This window comes from Phascolarctos cinereus, unplaced genomic scaffold (genome assembly GCF_003287225.1).
Source record: "Phascolarctos cinereus isolate Bilbo 61053 unplaced genomic scaffold, phaCin_HiC Scaffold_726;HRSCAF=1367, whole genome shotgun sequence".
In the NCBI taxonomy this organism is placed as follows: Eukaryota; Metazoa; Chordata; class Mammalia; order Diprotodontia; family Phascolarctidae; genus Phascolarctos; species Phascolarctos cinereus.
The window spans coordinates 756620-776231 of NW_027556098.1; the positions used below are offsets into that span (position 1 = coordinate 756620).

The 19612-nt window shown below is 37.2% G+C and overlaps 1 protein-coding gene across 4 annotated transcripts in view; it reads right to left on the minus strand.

Annotated features, from left to right (window-relative positions):
* Nucleotides 1–19612, minus strand: part of CDKL5 (cyclin dependent kinase like 5) — a 261982-nt gene that overhangs the window by 10068 nt on the left and 232302 nt on the right. For all 4 annotated transcript variants that reach the window (XM_021007395.2, XM_021007396.2, XM_021007392.2 and 1 more), the window contains one exon: nucleotides 12444–12543. In XM_021007395.2, coding sequence (XP_020863054.1) covers nucleotides 12444–12543 — 100 coding nt within the window. The remainder of the gene's footprint in view (nucleotides 1–12443; nucleotides 12544–19612) is intronic.

The window sequence follows — 19612 nt, forward strand, 5'->3', positions numbered from 1 at the left end:
TATGCCTATAAATATTTACCTAGTGGAAAAATACCTGGCCCAATTCAGAAGATTACATTTCCCCTAGTACTTTATTTTTAAACTATTTAAAGCCAAATATTCTGATTAATCAAGATAACAAATCATTGACATATAATGACAAAGCTAACAAATCAGCATTACGCTAGAAGGGCTTGGTGAATGTCTTCTCTCTATACAACTGAAGCCACATGTCTAAAAGTAGTTTCCAGACTGACTCACTTTGAGAGATGCAGGATTGAACTTTCTTTGAAATATCTCCATCATCACATTTAGAAAGCTGTGTGAAAGGGCAGTGGAGGCATCTTTGAGCTTGCGAATTAACTTAAAACTGTCACAGAGATTTCCACTTTTAAACTATAGATGATATACTGAGTCGTATAGTGTAAAACACATACATGTGCAATCTATGTCCCCTGAATATGCAAAAACAGGATGCTAAAAACACAAGTGGTCTAAAGCATTCTATAACCAATCTATGTTGTGCATCAACATTTTTATTTGCTTGAATTTGGTGTACTGCCCCTAGTGGGGAAAATGTATGTTATTCTGAATTCTAGCGGTTTATGCTTCCAGGTATAAAGCCCAGTAGTCAAATGATGCTCATTTGCTTATTCTTGGTAGAGTCAATACAAATACCTGACTTAAGACCATATTAGCTTGTGGGCTCCCTGGAAGCTGGAACTGTTATTTTACCTTTCATTGTAACCTCAGCACTCATGATGATGCCTCACATGTAGAAGGCACTTAATAAATACTTACTGACTGACAATGACTTGACTGACTATAATTTAACAGGTTAATTCAAGTAGCCTATAGAAATTTTGCTTCAGCATTAATATCCTTTTTAATTTGGCCAGTAAACCAGAATAGCAATATCAAATATTTTTAAAAATAAATTTGGAAAAGAGAGGCAGGCTGACATAGTAGAGTCAGAAAGACCTGGTTTCAAGGCCTGTCTCTGAAACATGTTATCTGTATGACTATGGGCAAAATTGCTTACGCTTTCAGTTCACTCAGAAAATTCAAAAATTATAAGTTGATGGCTATTCTTCATTGGCAGAAAGAGTTTCCAAACAGGTAGTTTCCTAACCAATGAAAACAGATGCAGGCCAAATAAAAATTTAAAACACAAAATCTTGAATAAGGGATTATTATTGGCACTAATACTAACAACCTCATATGTATGTAATATTTATAAGACTTGCCAAGGATCTTCCAACAATCCTACGAGGAAGTTAGTGTATTATTAATCCCCATTTTATATATGAGGAAGTTAAGTGACTTGCCCATCATGAGGCATCAAGGAAGTATTTTATGTGAATCCAGACCAAGGTCTTGTGACTCCAAGTACATTGTTTAGTCTGCTAAGCCTTCTAAGTTGTGCTGTTTCTAAAAGAACTAAGCTTTTTACAGGTATGTTTTACAATTGAATTTTGAAAATTCAAAAGGAATCAACAAAAATAAATGAACTGGTATTACAAAACTTAAAAAAAATGCCAAATTACTCATAGAAAACTTTCTACTGGATCAAGTTTTCCCAGCAAGGAAGGCTGGCCATCTCTTTAATGTAAATGCTAATCAGATATTTGCTATTTGAATCAGATCCTGAATATTAAAATGACCTAATAAAATCAATCATCAATATCGTATACGTTGTCTCTTGAACTAAATGGTAATATCTTTGAGGAAAGGACCATGTATATTACAATGAAAATAGTACTGAATTTGATGTCACAGTACCTGTTCCTTGCTACCTGGACAACCTCGGGCAAGTCACTATAAAATGAGGAGACTGGACTAGATGACATCTAAGTTCCCTTCCGGTTCTAAAGCAATGATCCTATGATCTTCACATTTCATTGTCTGGTAAAATACATTCTACACACCCAAAACTGCTTGTGGAAATGAAACGAAAAATTATAGGCTTCTACTACTCGGCCATCACTGTGCTAGTTGCCTTAAGCTTAAAGTTGGTTAAAAAAAAATACACAGATCAAGTGTCAAAAGCGAAAACATGGCACACTACATATTTCAGTTTCTTGATACTTTCTTTTGATTGCCCTCTGCATACTCCCAACCTCTAACACAAAATTTGAAAAAAGAATTGCAGGGAATAGAAGGAGTTATTAATTCATTCTCCTTCTCTCTTTCTTCCTTCCTTTCTTTCCTTTTACTAGAATTGTTACTTTGTAAGTTAATTTGAATCATGCCTAACTTTGGGTTTCTCTTGTTTAAATGAAATTCTTCTAAGGTCGTATGGCCCAATTCTGTGAAATACTGAATTACTTAACATTCAAACATTTGAGTATGTATGTGTATGTGTCATCAAGCAATTATTTTATAGGTTCCACGAATATATTAAAATTATTTCACTAATTGGTGTACTGTGTACACAGCAGATACAGGAATAAATCAATTCTTTCTGTTGAATCTCTGTGAAGAAAACACACCATTATAATCTAAATTACGGCTCTTTAATAAGAATGCATTAGATATGAAATATTTTAGGGTAACACTTTCAGAAAACAGTTTAACATAGGTAATTATACAAAGCAACTTAGCAGATTTCTGAAAAAGCTACTCTAAAATACTACATATTGAAGCACTCCTATTTTGATACTTTGGTCACTAAGCTATGATTTCATTAGTGGGGATACTCCCTTCACCGATGCAGATAGCAATGTTTTTGTGTGTAGCCACAGATTCCCTCAACACCTCCTCTCAAAAAGCAAACCCCAAACACCCAATAGAGTCATCAGGTAATGAGCTTTTCTGCACTTAGCTGGGCTGGTCTTTGTAAGAGGGAGACATAATCCACTGCTGAGCCTACTCCTCAAGTAGGACTTTCTAGAGCTGGTGCTCCCCTTGGCACAGTCTTCAAAAACCCACAGTTACTTCCACATCATGATGAGAAATTGGAGTAGAACTTCAGGAGAGGACATACTTTAATTCATTAACACTGAGAGCATGTAAGGAAGCACTCTAGTACTCTTTGGAGAGGTAAAGGAAAGAGTTGGCTTACTATATGCTCAAAGGCAACTAGAAAATTGATTTCATGGAAAAGTCATCTCATAAAGCAGTATTCTTGATGAGTATTTGCAAGAAGGCTACCATAGAAATGGCTGTAGCTTGGGCACTGTCAGCTGCAGAGGATTAAGAGATAGAAAAATCCTATGAAGAAATCAAAATACTTGCCCCCAGATTAATTCAACACACATTTTAATACTTTGTGACTTCAATACTAAGTTGGTAATAAGTCAGGATGTCCATACTCCTTACCAAGGCTAATCCCCTCTACCTATTTAAGCAATCCCATTCCATCCCATATTCTGCCACAGATTGTTATTCACACTCTTTCATTTATTTTCAATTTCTCCCTGCTCATTTCTACTGCCTACAAACATGCCCTCCTCCATCCTCAAAAAACTTGATCCTTCCACCCACCTCCACTATAGCCCTATATCTCTTCTGCCCTTTGTAGCTAAACTTCTCAAAAAGGCTGTCTATAGTAGGTGCCTTCACTTCCTTTCCTCTCACTCTCTTCTTAACTCCTTACAATCTGGTTTCTTACTTGATTCATTCCACTGAAACTGCTCTTTCTAATGTTACTAATGATTTCTTAACTGCCCAATCTAAGGGCCTTTTCTCAATTCTCATTCTCCTTGACTTCTCTGCAGACTTTGACACTGGTGATCACTTTCTCCTCGATTAATTCTCTCTGTCTCTCCCTGTTTTGGGGGTACCATTCTCTTGTGGTTTTCCTTTTACCTATCTGAACATTCCTCAGTTTCCTTTGCTGAATCCTCTTTTGGATCATGTCCTTTAACAGTAGGGCTCTGTTGTCTTCTCCCTCTATGTTATGTTACTTGGTGATCTCACCAATTCCCAGGGATTTAACTATCATCCTTATACTGATGAATATCAAATCTACCTATTTTGCCCTAAACTCTGTTGACCACCAATCTCACATCTCCAACTGCTTTTTAGACATCTCAAACTAGATATCCAGTGGACATTTTAAACTCATTATGTCCAAAAGAGACCTCATTTATTTTTCCCCCTAAGCCCTCCCTCACTTCCTTATTATTATAGGGATGCCTGAGGGCAACACCATCCTCCCAGTCCCTCAGGCTCACATCTTAGGAGTCACCTTGGATTCCTCACTATCTCTCATCCTCCACACCCTAGCTGTCCCAAGACCAGTTGATTTCACTTTTGCAACATCTCTCAAACATCTTCTTTCCTCTGACACTACCATCATTTTGGTGCAAGTCCTTATCACCTCATTCCTGGACTACTTCAATAGCTGCTGGTGAGTCTAAAGTCTCTCCTTACTACAATCCATCCTCCATTCAGCCACCAGTGATTTTCTTAAAGCATACCACACACCGATTCCCCAACTCAATAAACTCCAGTGGAGTCTAATCACTTCCAGGAGCAAATGCAAAAAGCTCCATTTGGCATTCAGAGCCCTTCATAACTCAGCCCTCCCTTCCTTTCCAGTTTTCTTATGTCCTACTCCCTAACATGTACTCTTTGATCCAGTGACACTGGCCTCCTGCCTGTTCCATGAGGAAGACATTCTGGTAATCTCTCAGCTCCACTCATTTTCTTTCTTTTTTTAAAAAGGGCTTTTTATACTTCTAGGGCTATATCCCAAAGAGATCAAACAAATGGGAAAAGGACCCACATGTACAAAAATATTCATAGCAGCTCTTTTTGTGGTGGCAAAGAATTGGAAATTGAGAGGATGCCCATCAATTGGGGAATGGTTAAGCAAGTTGTGGTATATGAATGTAATGGAATACTACTGTGCTATAAGAAATGATAAACAGGCTGACTTCAGAAAAACCTGGAAAGACTTATATGGTCTGATGCTGAGTGAAGTGAGCAGAACCAAGAGGACTTTGTACACAGTAACAGGCACGTTATGCAATGACTAATATTGTTAAACTGAACCCTTCTCAGCATTACAAGGATCTAAGACATCTCCAGAGGCCTCGGGATGGAAAATGCTGTCCACATCCAAAGAAAGAACCATGGAAGTCAAATTGCTATCACTTATTTTTACCTTCTGTTGAGTTTTGTTTCATCTTTCTGATGGTTCCTCCTATTGGTTTTAATTTTTACTTACAACTTCACTAATGTGAAAATATGTTTCATGGGTATGTAAATGTAAAGCCTATATCAGATTGTGTGCTGTCTTGGGGAGGGTGGGGGGGGAGAAAGGGGGAGAAAAATTTTCAACTCAAAAGCATATGGAAGTGATTGTTGATAAATCAAAATAAATTAATAAAATTTTAAAAAATAAACTAAAAAGGGCTTTTTAAAAATTTATGATTTATTTTTAATATTCTTTTCTTTCTAGAGTCCCAAATTCTCTCCCTCCCTCCCACCCCTTCCCTGACCCACTGATAAGGTAAGTAATATATCAATCACACATGTGAAATCATGCAAGATATATTTCCATATTAGTCATATTTCAAAAAAAAAAAACAAGAAAGAGAAAGTGAGAAAATTATACTTCAATTTGCACTCAGAATCCATCAGTTCTCTGTATAGCATCATGAGTCCTTCAGAACTGTCTTGGATCATTGTATTAATCAGAATAGCCAAATCTTTCACAGTTGATCAGAATTACAACATTGGTGTTACTGTGCACAATGATGTCCTGACTCTTCTCACTTCACTTTACATCATGTCTTGCCATGGTTTTTCTTTTTTTCTGAAACCAACACCTTGTTGTGGTTAGCACAATAGTACTCCAATATAATTACATGCTACTACTTGTTCAGTCATTCCTCAAATAACAAGCATCCTCCCAATTTCCAATTTTTTGCCACCACAAAGAGTTGCTACAAATATTTTTGAACATATAGGTCCTTTTTCATTTTCTTTGATCTCTTTGGTATACAGAGCTAGCAGTGGTATTGCTCAGTCAAAGGGTATGCAGTTTATAGCCCTTTGGGCGTAGTTCCATATTATTTTCCATTATCTTCTGTTTCTTTCTCTCTCTTTTTATCCTGTCCTTCCTCAAAAGTCTATTTTGCTTCTAACCATACCTCCCTTAATCTGTCCTCCCTTTTGTTATCAACATCTCTCCCTCCCTTCTGCCCCTTCTGCTCCTTATCCTCTTTCCCCTCCTATTTCCCTCCTGGGTAAGTTACATTTCTATGCACAACTGAATGTGTATTTTTCCTTCTTTGAACCAATTCCAATGAGTGAGGTTCAAGCACTGCCTGCCATCCCACACCATTTTCTCTTCTATTGTAAACGCAAAATTGCACACTTCTTTTATGTGAGAAATTTTTTCCCATTCTACTTCTCCCTTTCCCCTTCTCCCAGGTGCATCCCTCTTTCTCACCCCTTCACTTTTTCTGAAATCATTCCAACATAATTGACACACATCCACGTCCTCTATCTGTATAAGCTCTTTTTAGCTGCCCTAATAATGATAAATGCTCTTGGGAGTTCCATGTATCATCTTACCATATAAGTAAATAGTTTTAACCTTATTGAGTTCTCTTATGATTACTCATTCATGTTTACCTTTCTATGCTTCTCTTGAGTTTTCTGTATGAATGTCAAATTTTCAACTCAGCTCTGGCCTTTCCATCAGGATTGCTTGAAAGTCTTCTATTTTATTAAATATTCATGATTTCCCCTGGAGAATTATACTCAATTTTGCTGGGTAGATGATTCTCAGCTGTAATTCATGCTCCTTTGCCTTCCAGAATATTATATACTATGATCTCTCCTCCTTTAATGTGGAAGCTGCTAAATCTTGGGTGACCATGACTATGGCTCTATCTAAATTGTTTCTTTCTGACTTCTTGAAGTATTTCCTCTTTGACATGGGAGTTCTGGAATTTGGTTATAATATTCTTAGGAGTTTTCACTTTGAGATCTCTTTTAGGAGGTAATTGGTAGATTCTTTCAATTCCTACTTTGCCTTCTGGATCTAAATATATCAGGGCAGTTTTCCTTGATAATTTCTTGAAATATGATGTCTGGGCTCTTTATTTGATTATGGCTTTAGGTAGTCTGATAATTCTTAAATTATCTCTCCTTGATCTATTTTCCAAGTCAGTTGTTTTTCAAATGAGATACTTCATATTTTCTTCTATTTTTTCCATTCTTTTGACTTTATTTTATTGTTTGTTGATGTCTCATGGAGTCATTGCTTCCACTTGTCCACTTCTAACTTTTGAGAAATTATTTTCTTCACTGAGTTTTAGTACCTCTTTTTTCATTTGGCCAATTTTGCTTTTAAAGGAGTTCTTTTCCTTCAGTAAATTTTTGTACCTCCTTTTCCATTTGACCTATTCTGTTTTTCAAGGAGTTATTTTCTTCAGTGAATTTTTGTGCCTCTTTTAGTATTAGGATAATTCTATTTTTTAAGGTGTCATTTTCTTCAGTATTCTGTTGTGCCTCTTTCACCAAGCAAGCTATTACTCTCCCTCTTTTACAGATAAGGAAGCTTCAGTAAAGTACAGTGACTTTAGTGGGGTCATACAGACTGGGACTTGAACCCAGATGTGCCTTGGCTCCAAGTCAAGAACTTGTCCCACTTTATCATGCTGCCTTGCCTCATAGATACTGCTGTTCTTGCTGCTATTTCCGGGGCCAGGAGTGGAATCAGTAAAGGCTGTGAAGCTGTGTATGGAGGAGGTGGCATCTGAGCTCAGTTTTGAATGAAACTTAAGGACTGTATTCCAGGCACAAAAAAGTAAGAAGGGTGGAAATATAGGCTAGGGACAGCTTGTGAAGGGATTTAAATGTTAAACAGAGGAATTTATATTTAATCCCAGAGGTAATAGGGAGTCACTGTAACAGGGAAGTGACATACTCTGAACTTTAAGAATATTACTTTGGCAGACATATAGAGAATGGACAGGAGAGAGACTTGAGGCAGGGAGATCAATTGGGGGCCAATGCGATAGGACAGGCAAGAGATGATGAGGGCCTGGATTGGAGGGTTGACTGTATGAGCGTAGAGAATGGGACAGATGTGCACACAGAATCAGTAAGATTTGGAATGTAGGATATATGAGGGAGTTAGGAGTTGAATACAACTGAGGCTCTGAACCTGGGCAGCTGGAAGGACGGCGATGATTTCAACAGAAATAGGATTGTTTAGAAGGTGGGAGGGCTTAGAGGGAATAATGAGATCTGCTGTAGATGTGTTGAGTTTGAGGTGGCTACAGGAATCCATGTTGAGATGTCTAAGAGGAAGCTAGAGATGTGTGACTATAACTCTGCAGAAAGGTTAGGGCTGACTATATAGATCTGAAAGTCATCTGCATAGGTATGATAATTAAACCCATGGGGGCTGATGAAGTCACCAAGAAAGAAAACAGAAGAGGGGCTAGGCCAGAGCCTTGGAGAACACCAACAGTTAGAGAATGAGATATGGTTGATTTGGCAAAAGATACTGAGAAGGAATGGTCAGAGAGGTAATAGGAGAATTAAAAAGACAGTCAGCTAGCTTGTAGCCTACCCAGGTCTTTCTCTAGAAATAACAGATTTCTCTAGAAATACACAGATAAAAGAACTCTCCCCTATCCCTACTCCCTTCCTCCAAATCTCAAGAAAATAGTCAAGTTAACAATCTCAGATGCAGTCACAGATGAGGGTCAGGTTTACTCCCCCAAACTGTGGCTCAATTCCATGTTATTTATTCCTCTAGCTCCAAGGCCACAAATTTGTTCCTGTTCTCTCCAGGAACTTCCCTTCTTTTCTCCAGAAAGCGGAGTCTAGGAAGTACCTCTTGCCCCTCCTCCAGGAGACTGAGGCTCAGGAACTCTCATTACTCTACCCCCAACCACTGTCACCTTTGGAATTATATTGTTCTCTCTTCTGGGGCTAAATGATTACCCTGCCTACAGTTATCTCTGAGAATCGACTGATGTCTCTCCACAGCTTAGCCTAGGAAGTCTTGTTATTACATCACTGCTGTGGCTACTATCTGCTCTGGGGCCAACAGGTTTGCTTTGTCTCTCCTCTAGGGCTGTGAAGTTGTATAGTTCCAGGGGTGGGGGAACTGACAACAGACAAGATTCATATTTTGGAAACCAAAGTCTTTTCTCAAGCCTTTAACCAGTGCTCAGTTTTCTCCAGATTTCTCTGACCCTTTCAAAGATCTATCTACAGACTTTTTATAAGCTTGAGTCTCAGCATGGGTTTGATTCTACAATATCTTTCTCTAATAAAATCCTCTTCCTACTCCCACATCCAGTCTCAATCCATCAATCAAAATATTTGCATCCATCAAGAAAGCACAAAGTTCTTCCCACCTACCAAGCATCCAAAATCAAAGACCCAAATAGTGGTCTCAGCCTTGCAGCTTATCAGGGTGACCAGGTCATCTCTTCATTTCCCACCCTGCTTCACTCCTCTGGGTTTCTCCATCGTGCCTCCATGAACCTCATCACTGCGTACCTCATCATCCTGCAAGATCAAATCAGCCTCGGTACTTGCACGTCACTTGTACCCTTTGCTCCTCTGACTGGATGGTGCAGCCATCAGCTCCAAAATCTGAATTTAAGGAGGAAGCCAAGCCAACCATCTCTTCATTTCCTACCTGGCTGCACTCCTTTGGATTTTTCTATCATATCCCCACACAGGGGACACCTTCAATTTTCAGCTTCCTTTGGGGTGTCATCTCCCCCTATTAGGTTATACGTTTTTTGAGGGCAGGAACTTTTTCTTATTCATATTTGTATCCCTAGTGCTTAGCACAGTGTCTGGCACATAGCTAACATAATTAACTGCCCGACTAGTCACACACTTTAAGTAGGATTGCAACTCAAATGGCTTTATAACAGTGAAAGCCCCAAGGTTTCCTTTCTCTCTGGTCTTTTTTATTCAGGTTAAAGGTTCCAGAACATATTATACATTTCATAAAAGAAATAATTCACACTATAAAAATCAGTATATAGGGGAAATCCTGAAAATGTCCTACAATAATCTCAGGCATTTCCATCACTGATGGTCCAGCCCAGAAATAGGATGACTGATATTGGAATTATAAAGTCAGCAATTATAAAGCCAGGCTCATCACTGCTGGCTATCATCCTATATCCTTCCTCCCCTTAGTTGTTAAATTCATAAGAATAATGTCTACAACTGGTGCCTCCATTTCCTCTTTTCATACTCTTCTAAACCCTCTGCCATGGTAGCTTTAGACCTTCATCATCCAACTGAAACTGCTTTCTTCAAAGTCACCAATGATCTAATGCCAAATCTAATCTTTTCTTAATCCTTACCTCCTTGACCTTTCTATAGCATTTGACCTTGTGGATCATCACTTCCTTTCAGACACTTTCTGCTCTTTAGGGTTTTGTGACACCACTCTCTTCTGCTTCTCCTCCTATCTATCCAACTGCTCCTTCTCAGTCTCCTTTGTTGGCTCTTTATCCATATTATTCCCACTAACCAAGGGAGAAAGGGAATAAGCATTTATTAAGTGCATTCTATGTGCCAGGCACTGAGGTAGGCACTGGGTTTACAAATACAAAGAACAAAACAATCTCTACTTTCAAGAAGTGGGTGTAGCAGCAGCCCTGGAGTTAGGAAGACCTAAATTCAAATCTGGCCTCAGACATATCCTAGCTATGTGACCCTGGGCAAATCACTTAACCTTGTTTGCCTCCACTTTCTCATCTGTAAAATGAGCTGAAGAAGGAAACGGCCCTTCAAGAAAACCCCCAATGAGGTCATGAAGAGTCAAAAATGACTAATCAGAAAAACAATTCTAGTGGGAAAAAGAGACGTAAATCTATACTTCTATTCAGAACAAATATAATTAAACACAAAGTAGTCAAGTTCAAGGTAATTTGGAAGAGAGGCCATAAACACTTATTAAGTGTCCACTAGTGCTGGGCACAGGCCTCAATGCTAGAGATACGAATATAATACTCTCAAGGTACTTATATTCTACTGGAGAAGCAACATGGGTTGATAAAGATATATGAAGAATAAATATAAAGAGAATAAATCCAAGGGAGTTAGGGCACAAAGAGTTGGTGGAGTCAGAAGGTGGTCTTGAGGTAGAAGGTGAATCTTGAGTTATGTCTCGAAGGAAAAGAAGGATGCTTTTAAAGCCCATCATAACTTGGACACTTCCTACTTGTCCAGTCATCTTATGCCCTACTTCCCTCTACATACTCTGTAGTTCAGGGACACCAACCTCCAAGGTTATATCTGGAACTCTTCCTCTATACCTCCTGGCTTCCTTCAAGTCTCAGCTAAAATCTCACCTGCAAGAAGTCTTTCCCAGTCCATCTCAATGTCTCCAATTTATTTTTTATATATTTTGTTTGTATATTGTAGTCTCCATCCTCCAATTAGATTATAAGCTTCTTGAGGACAAGGGTTGTTTTTGTCTTTCTTAACACAATGTCAGGTACATAGTAAGTTCTTACAAAATGCTTGTCTTAACTCGAAGGAGAAAATGAAAAAGGAATGAATGCCAAGGAGGGTGGATAGCTTGTGTAAAGGTTTGTATAAAGAGAGATGGGAGATGAGATGCTGTATGTGAGGGACAGCAAGAAGGCCAGTTTGGTTGAACTATAGAGTGCAGTAAAGGGAATATGTATAATGAGGCCAGAAAGATAGGTTCTAGCCAGGTTGCGAAGAGTTTTATAAAAAAAACAAGGGAATTTACATTTTATCATAGCAGTAATAGGGAACCACTGGTATTTACTGAATAAGAGAGTAACATGAACAGATCTGCAATTAAGAAAAATCACTTTGGCAGTTGAATGGAGGACAAAGTGTGAAAAAATCTGAGCCAGGGAGAATAACCTGAAAGTTGCTGCAATAGCCTGGGCAAAAAGCAATATGGGCCTGAATTATGGTGGTGACTGTATGAGCAGAAAGGATGAGAGATGCTATGTAGGTGAAAAGGCAACACTTGACAACTGACTACAGAACTGATGTTATGTAGAATAAGGGAGAATGCAGAGTCTAGGATAATGACAAGGTAATGAACTTGTGAGACAGAAAGGAGGGTATTTACTTCCACACAGGATCTATGAATTTAAATGAGTTTATCAAATGAACTATGAACAAATAAAAAAGCTTGGAATTGAATTGCAACTAAAGTTCATTGTGCCTTTTCTGTTCTTACGAGAGATTTTGTAGATGAATCTGTGATACTTCAGTGAGCAGAGGATACATGTGTCCATTTAGAATAGGAACAAGAATTTCTGGTGTGACAAAATAAAATGTTTCTGTACAGAATTTCAAATGAGGAAAAAAAATAAATTTGATGCTAACTATGAAGCCCAAGCAGAATTTAGGACAAGGGTGAGGATGGATAGTACATACAATATAACCAACTTAGACCATTTGTAATGCTAACCTTAGAATAACTCAGAACGCACATCACATTATAAAAAAGTCAATGCTTTGCTTACTGTTTGAGATTTCTTCTTTTTCTTTTTCATGGATCTAAAAAAGCCCTGCTTCTCCTTCTCCTTTAGTTGTTCAGCATGACTAATATTTTCAGGGCTTTTCCTAAATGGAAAAACATTGTAATTGTGTTAATAAACATTTAATGATTTTTCATATGACGAAGAAAAGTGTTACCATCCAAAATGTATGACTTTAGGCTTAAAAAGAGCTACATAAAGAACTAAGCAAGAAAAAAATGCAAAAATATTCTTATGGAAACTAAGCATGGTAAGATTGCAGTTATTCTAGCCAGAGTTAATGGAACCAATCTATTACTTTAGCAGAGGTTACAGGAATGATACCATGTTGATTAGAACCCTTACCATTCAAGATTCTGAATAACATGTGAACTAAAGGATTGACCATCTACAAAGTAGAACTGCAGGCATTTTGATACATTTCCCCTTAAACCCACAACTGGATCAACTGTAATTAAGCATAAAAATAGTATTTCTACTGAGTCATTGTGAAAAAAAAGTCAAAGATTTAAAAACTAGGTTTCCTTTAAAGCCCAATTAAGAAAAATAACAAATGGGGAGAGGGGGGTGGAGAAAAACTACATACAATGTATGTTTTATCACCAAGTAATATTAAAGAGGAAAAAAAAAGGTTTTGAGTTGAATTAGTTATGTAAGCTTATATCCAATGGCACTGATAAATATTATTTTAATGAAAAATAAAAAAAAGTTAGAAATAGATAATATTAATAATAACTCATTTACCTTAATGTTAAAAAGAAGAACTGTATAACTTAGCTTAATTATTTTTCACAAGGTTACTTTGAAAATCAAATGAGATAAATCACGTAAAAGTAGTTGGACGAATACCTATATAAATGTAAACTATTATTATTTTTAAAGCAGTTGAACTACAATTATTCTAGAAAGTAGAAATCTTGCCTGCTTTTATAAAATGATGAAAAATTATAACTACAAATAAAATAAAAAATTACTTTTTTCCATGACAGAATTTTATCCTTTTATACTTAACACCTAAAGCAGACCAGGAGCAGAAAATTAAAAAAAAAAAAGCTTTCAATGAATGAGGTAATTAAAGGAACTGCAGTTAATCCATATTTGTGTCTTTATAAACACAAAATAGTGATTTATAGATGAAAAGAAATAAGGACATATCTACAAAGTAGACATCTTCTGCCTACATTTGGCTAAATCAAAACACAAATGGGAAAAAGAATGAAAAGGACCATGGTGAAATCAATTTATAAAAATGGGACACTAAAATCAAGGGCAGGGGGGAACAGATAGAAAGAAATGAGAATGTTAGAGGCAAGAAAAATGACTGACACATAACAATGGCTTTTTGTGCATTTAGAGCATAAAACTGCTTCAGTAATTAATAGGTGAAATTGAAAAGAATATCCTAAGGAAGTACAACTTCCCTTAGGAAAACTTTCCAAGTGCCTGTGAATATTATTAAAAAGAGGGCAACATTTTTTCACTCCATTTCCCTCCACGCTATTTCATTATAATACAAGAAGTAAAACAATGTTCTTCCTCTTGAAGTAAATGTCTTTAAGCAAAAAAATACTTTGGAAGTCAATTCAGATTGATAGCCCTTAATAATGGAAATTTTCAGACATGAGGGGTATAGTGAGAATTGAAGATTCTCCAATGACAACAATGACAAGAAGTGATTCTAAATGATTCCTTGAGGTGTTACTAAGGAGATGGCTGGTTCCTTCAAACACAACGAGCAGATCATTAAATTACTGAAACTTCATGCCTCCTAATGAGTGAATTCCTCTGATGACAAAGCCTTTGTGGAATACCAATAATGAAATCCCCCTCTGAAAGGGATCTAAGACTGTATACCAGACTGTATTTCATGGCAAAATTATAGAGAGGCCCCAGTGCAGAAACAACATTATCATTCTTCTTTTATTTGTAAATATGCAGATAGAAATATCAATTTCCTTTCTTGATAATGCTAAATAAGCACTGTCATATATGCCCCAGGATCACAGAAGAATTCTTAAAGATGGATTCCATCAACTGATGTTAACACTCTAATCAAATTTCAAAGGTTTTAGCTTGTGCTTATGACCAAAATAACTTTCCTTAAGTCTTTTTTAAATGAAATTCAAAGAGAAAGAAACTAGGATGACCTGACAAAAGATATGAAGAGTAGGGGCAACTAATAAAAAAGATAAAATAGCTAAAGGCAACCTAGAACATACCAGAAACTGAGCTCAGAGAATATGAGCATAATATTTTGTTCCTAAAACAGAAAAGTTGAAATATTTCCACAAGCAGGATGAAATAATGGGTACCAGTTGAGTTGGGGTTCAGGTTGCTATACAAAGAATTTTCATTATGAAGCTAGAGGGACAAGAGTTCAGACTAGTTTTGAAGTCTACATTTTGAATACATTTAACTACATCTGAAGTCACTTTTTCTTATGGTTAAAAACCCCAGGTGGTAGAGCCAAGATGGCAGAGTAAAAGCAGTGACTTGCTTGAGCTCTCCCCTAAACCCCTCCAAATACCTGTAAAAAATGGTTCTAAACAAATTCTAGAGCAGCAGAACCCAGAAAAAGTCAGAGTGAAACAAATTTCCAGCCCAAGACAACCTGGATGGCTGATGGGAAAGATCTGCTGTGCCAGGTTGGGAGAGGAGCACAGTTCAATGTGGCCCATGCAGGCAAAGACCTGGAGCAGTCCTCAGAGGACTTAATCACCAGCAGCTGTAGCGGTTTCCAGATTTCTCAATCCACAAACACAAAAGACAACTTAGAAGGTCAGTAGGAAAGGTCTGTTAGACCTGGGTGAGAGACATCATGGTCCAGCCCTAGTCCTGGCACAGCCCTGGGGCAGTGACTGCTTCTGGAGCTCTTGGCCCACAGACAGAGGAGGGATCCAACAGCTGATCCAAGGGGGATTGCAGGGATCTCTTTGCTGGTACTAAGGCAGGATTCTCTTGCTTTGCCTCTGCTTGGATCTGGGTTGCAGTCTTAGGTTCTGGTGTGGTGGAGAGGCAATCATCCTCACAGTTCCAAGGCAGAAAAGAGTGCTTGTGGTCACTCATAGACCACAGCACAGGCCAGGAAAGGAGTAAACACCTTGATCATACCACCTCGGAAAAACTGAAAATTTACAGGTACCAAGAAGTATCTCTGAAAATAGCTGCGCAAAACCCCTGAAGCTTGGGACCTCTACACTGGAAGCACACCCCAACCTCAAGAAAGAGTTAAAAAGTCATGTAACTGGCTGGGAACATAAGCAAAGTGCACACAAAAAAGTCAGACCACAGAATCTTACTTTGGTGACTAAGAAGATCAAAACATGCAACCAGAAGAAGACAACAAAGTCAAAGCTCCTACATCCAAAGCCTCCAAGAAAAATATGAATCAGTCCCAGGCCTTGGAAGAGCTCAAAAAATATTTTGAAAATCAAGTAAGAGAAGTAGAGGAAAAATTGGGAAGAGAAATGAGAGTGGTGCACGAAAATCATGAAAAGCAAGTCAACAGCTTGCTAAAGGAGATTAAAAAAAAACCAAAAACCACTGAAGAAAATAACACCTCAAAAAATAGCCTAATCCAAATGGCAAAAGAGGTCCAAAAAGCCAATGAAGAGAAGTATACCTTAAAAAGCAGAACTGGTCAAATGGAAAATGAAGTTCAAAAGCTTACTGAAGAAAATAATTTCTTAAAAATTAGAATGGAGCAAATGGAAGCTAATGACAATGAGAAATCAAGAAACTATAAGATGAAACCAAAAGAATGAAAAAATAGAAAACAATGTGAAATATCTCACTGGAAAAACAACTGACCTGGAAGATAAATCCAGGAGAGAGAATTTAAAAATTACTGGACTACCTGTAAGCCATGATCAAAAAAAGAGCCTAGACATCATCTTTCAAGAAATTATCAAAGAAAACTGCCCTGAGAGGGTAAAATAGAAATTGAAAGAATCTACCAATCACCTCCTGAAAGAGATCCCCAAAAGAAAACTCCTAGGAATATTATAGTCAAATTCCAGAGTTCCCAGGTTAAGGAGAAAATATTGCAAGCAGCCAGAAAGAAACAATTCAAGTATTGTGGAAACACAATCAAGATAACACAAGATATAGCAGCTTCTACATTAAGGGATAGAAGGGCTTGGAATATGATATTCTGGAGGTCAAAGGAGCTAGGATTAAAACCAAGAATCACCTACCCAGCAAAACTGAGTACAATTCTTCTGGGGAAAAAAATGGACATTCAGTGAAATGGAGGACTTTCAAGCATTCTTGATGAAAAGACTAGAGCTGAACAGAAAATCTGACTTTCTAATATAAGACTCAAGAAAAGCATGAAAAGGTAAACAGGAAAGAGAAATCATAAGGGACTTATTACAGTTGGACTGTTTAAATTCCTACATGGAAAGATGATATTTGTAATTCATGAGACTTTTCTCAGGATTAGGGTAGTTGGAGGGGGAAAAGAAATATATATATATATACATATATATATGTATATATATATATATATATGTATACACATATACATATATGTATGTATATATATATACATATATATGTATATATATGCATATATATGTGTGTGTGTGTGTATGTGTGTGTGTGTGTGTATGGAGAGAGAGATATGTACATATAGATATACACAGACAAAGGGCATAGGGTGAATTGAAGATGAAAGGATGATATCTAAAAAATAAAATTAAGGGGTGAGAGAGGATTATACTGGGAAAAGGAGAAAGGAAGAGGCAGAATGGGGTAAATTATCTTACATAAAACAGACAAGAAAAAGCTCTCAGAGTAGAGGGGAAGTGGGGGAAGGTGAAAGAGAATGAGTGAATCTTACTCTCACTGGATTTGGCTTAAGGAGGGAATAACATACACACTCAATTGGGTATGGAAATCTATCTTACCTTACAGGAAAATAGGAGGAAAGGAGATAAGAAACGGGGGATGATAGAAAGAGGGTAGATTGGGGGAGGGGTAATCAGAAGCAAACACTTTTGAGGAAGGACAGGGTCAAAGGACAGAATAGAATAAATCGGGGGGGATAGGATGAAGGGAAATACAGTTATTTTTTCACAACATGTCTGTTATGGAAGTGTTTTTCATGACTACACGTGTATAACCTGTATTGAGTTGCTTGCCTTCTCAGTGATGGTGGGTGGGGAGGGAGGAAGGGAGAGAATTTGGAACCCAAAGTTTTAAAAACAAATGTTAAAAATTGTTTTTATATGCAACTGGAAAATAAGATATACCAAAATGGATTATAGAAATCTATCCTGCCCTACAGGAAAACAGAAGGGAAAAGAGATAAGAGAAGAGGAGTGTGATAGAAGGGAGGGCAGATTAGGGGAAGGGGTATGCAGAATGCATGCTATCTTGGGATGGGGGAAGGTAGAGATGAGGAGAAAATTTGGAACTCAAAATCTTGTGGAAGTGAATGCTGAAAACTAAAAATAAATTAATTAATTAAAAAAAAACTACAAAATACTCCAATCTTCCCCCACTCTTCCTCCAAAATACAGATAGTTTAGCTTTGCCTTAAAGGTTAGAAAATATGGAGTATGATCCCAAAAACTGGTGTTAGAGGAGCTGGTATCTCCTTTTCAGACAGATGATACTCAATGTAATATTTACTGAATAAATGAGAGAAATAGGAAGATCTAAGAAGAGGATGAGGTCATGTTTTCCTTGTGCTATAAGTCAAATGAAAACTACATATCTACTATTTGCCTAATCCGCACAGTTTGTGCCCTGTGATCCTTTCACACTGTGAAATAAACATGCACTGAAGTGACTTCACATTCTATGTACATGTTAAACTGCAGTGGACAGCACAGGAAAGCACAATACAGAAGAAAATGAAAAAAGAAAGGTCATAAATTCCTGGAACTAAACCTTCAGAAGAGAAGACTGTCAAATAACAAGTATTTGGAAGTTGGCTTATGGAACTTTCTGTTGAAGAACAGTCCATTAAATGACAGTAGCTCCACAGCAAAGCACACTCAAAAAAAATGAGTAACCACAAATTACAGAATGGTTTTACTAAGTGCAGGCACATAGACAGAAGGCGGAAAAAAAAAGACAGCTGTTAGCAAGGAAGGAGACAGAAAACACTCCCTCCCCAAGGAGTGTGTGAATATGTGTGTGTGTGTGTGTGTGTGTGTGTGTGTGTAAAATTACATTAGTGGAGAAAAATGTTTCCATCCTGTTTGTCCTATGCTTTGATATATTTTGTTTCTTATTATTACAACACGAACTACTTTAATGAGGAAGAAGGGAAGGAGGGAAGAAAAAAAATCAAATGACTAACCTAAATCCAAGAATAAATAATGAAGTAAAGGATAATAAACACATGAACTATTTATTAAGGATGAAAATTCATTCATTCATTTAATAAACTTTTTAAGAACCTATTGGGTACAGAGTACTGTGCTAAGAAGTGGGGGCAATATAAAGATGTAAGAGTTTCTGAAGAAGGGGTAGTATACAAAGGTGTATGAAGCACTGCCCTTGCCCTCAAGGAGCTTACATACTTGGTAAATAAATCTAGTAGGAGAAAAGTTGTTTAATCAAATTGCAAAAATATTTTTGTTCACTTAACACTTACTAGCTGTGTGACCCTAGGCAAGTCACTTAACCCCCATCACCTCATGAAAAGAAAATGTTAAAAAAATTTTTTTTGTTCTATCAGATTGGTTAATTAAAGAATTAACATAGTCAGGTAGTCAATGACAGAGTTTCTGAATCCAAATAAAGATTACTAAATTCAAGGATCAGAAAAAAGTTCTGGAGACAATTGATAACCATAAAACCAAAAAGGCAAATTCCTAAATATTAGGCTTTTAATAGCTGAAAACTTAGAAAACTTGTGAACTCTGTGGTCAGGTAGTGTCACAGAAGACACAGATTTTTAAAAAAACAAATAAACCAATAACAAAAGTTAATGTTCTGTTAAAAATTTGCATGGGCTCTTGATGCTATTATGAATACCATTACACTTCAAACTCCTCATGAGAAGAAACAAACCATGCAAGCCAATTACAGTAATTAATGTCTTATTTATCTAGCAAAGAGTTGTTCCACTTAAGTGAATTGTAAAGCTTACTCCTTTAATCTGCAAGACTTATTTGGTCTACTTTTCATGGAAATTT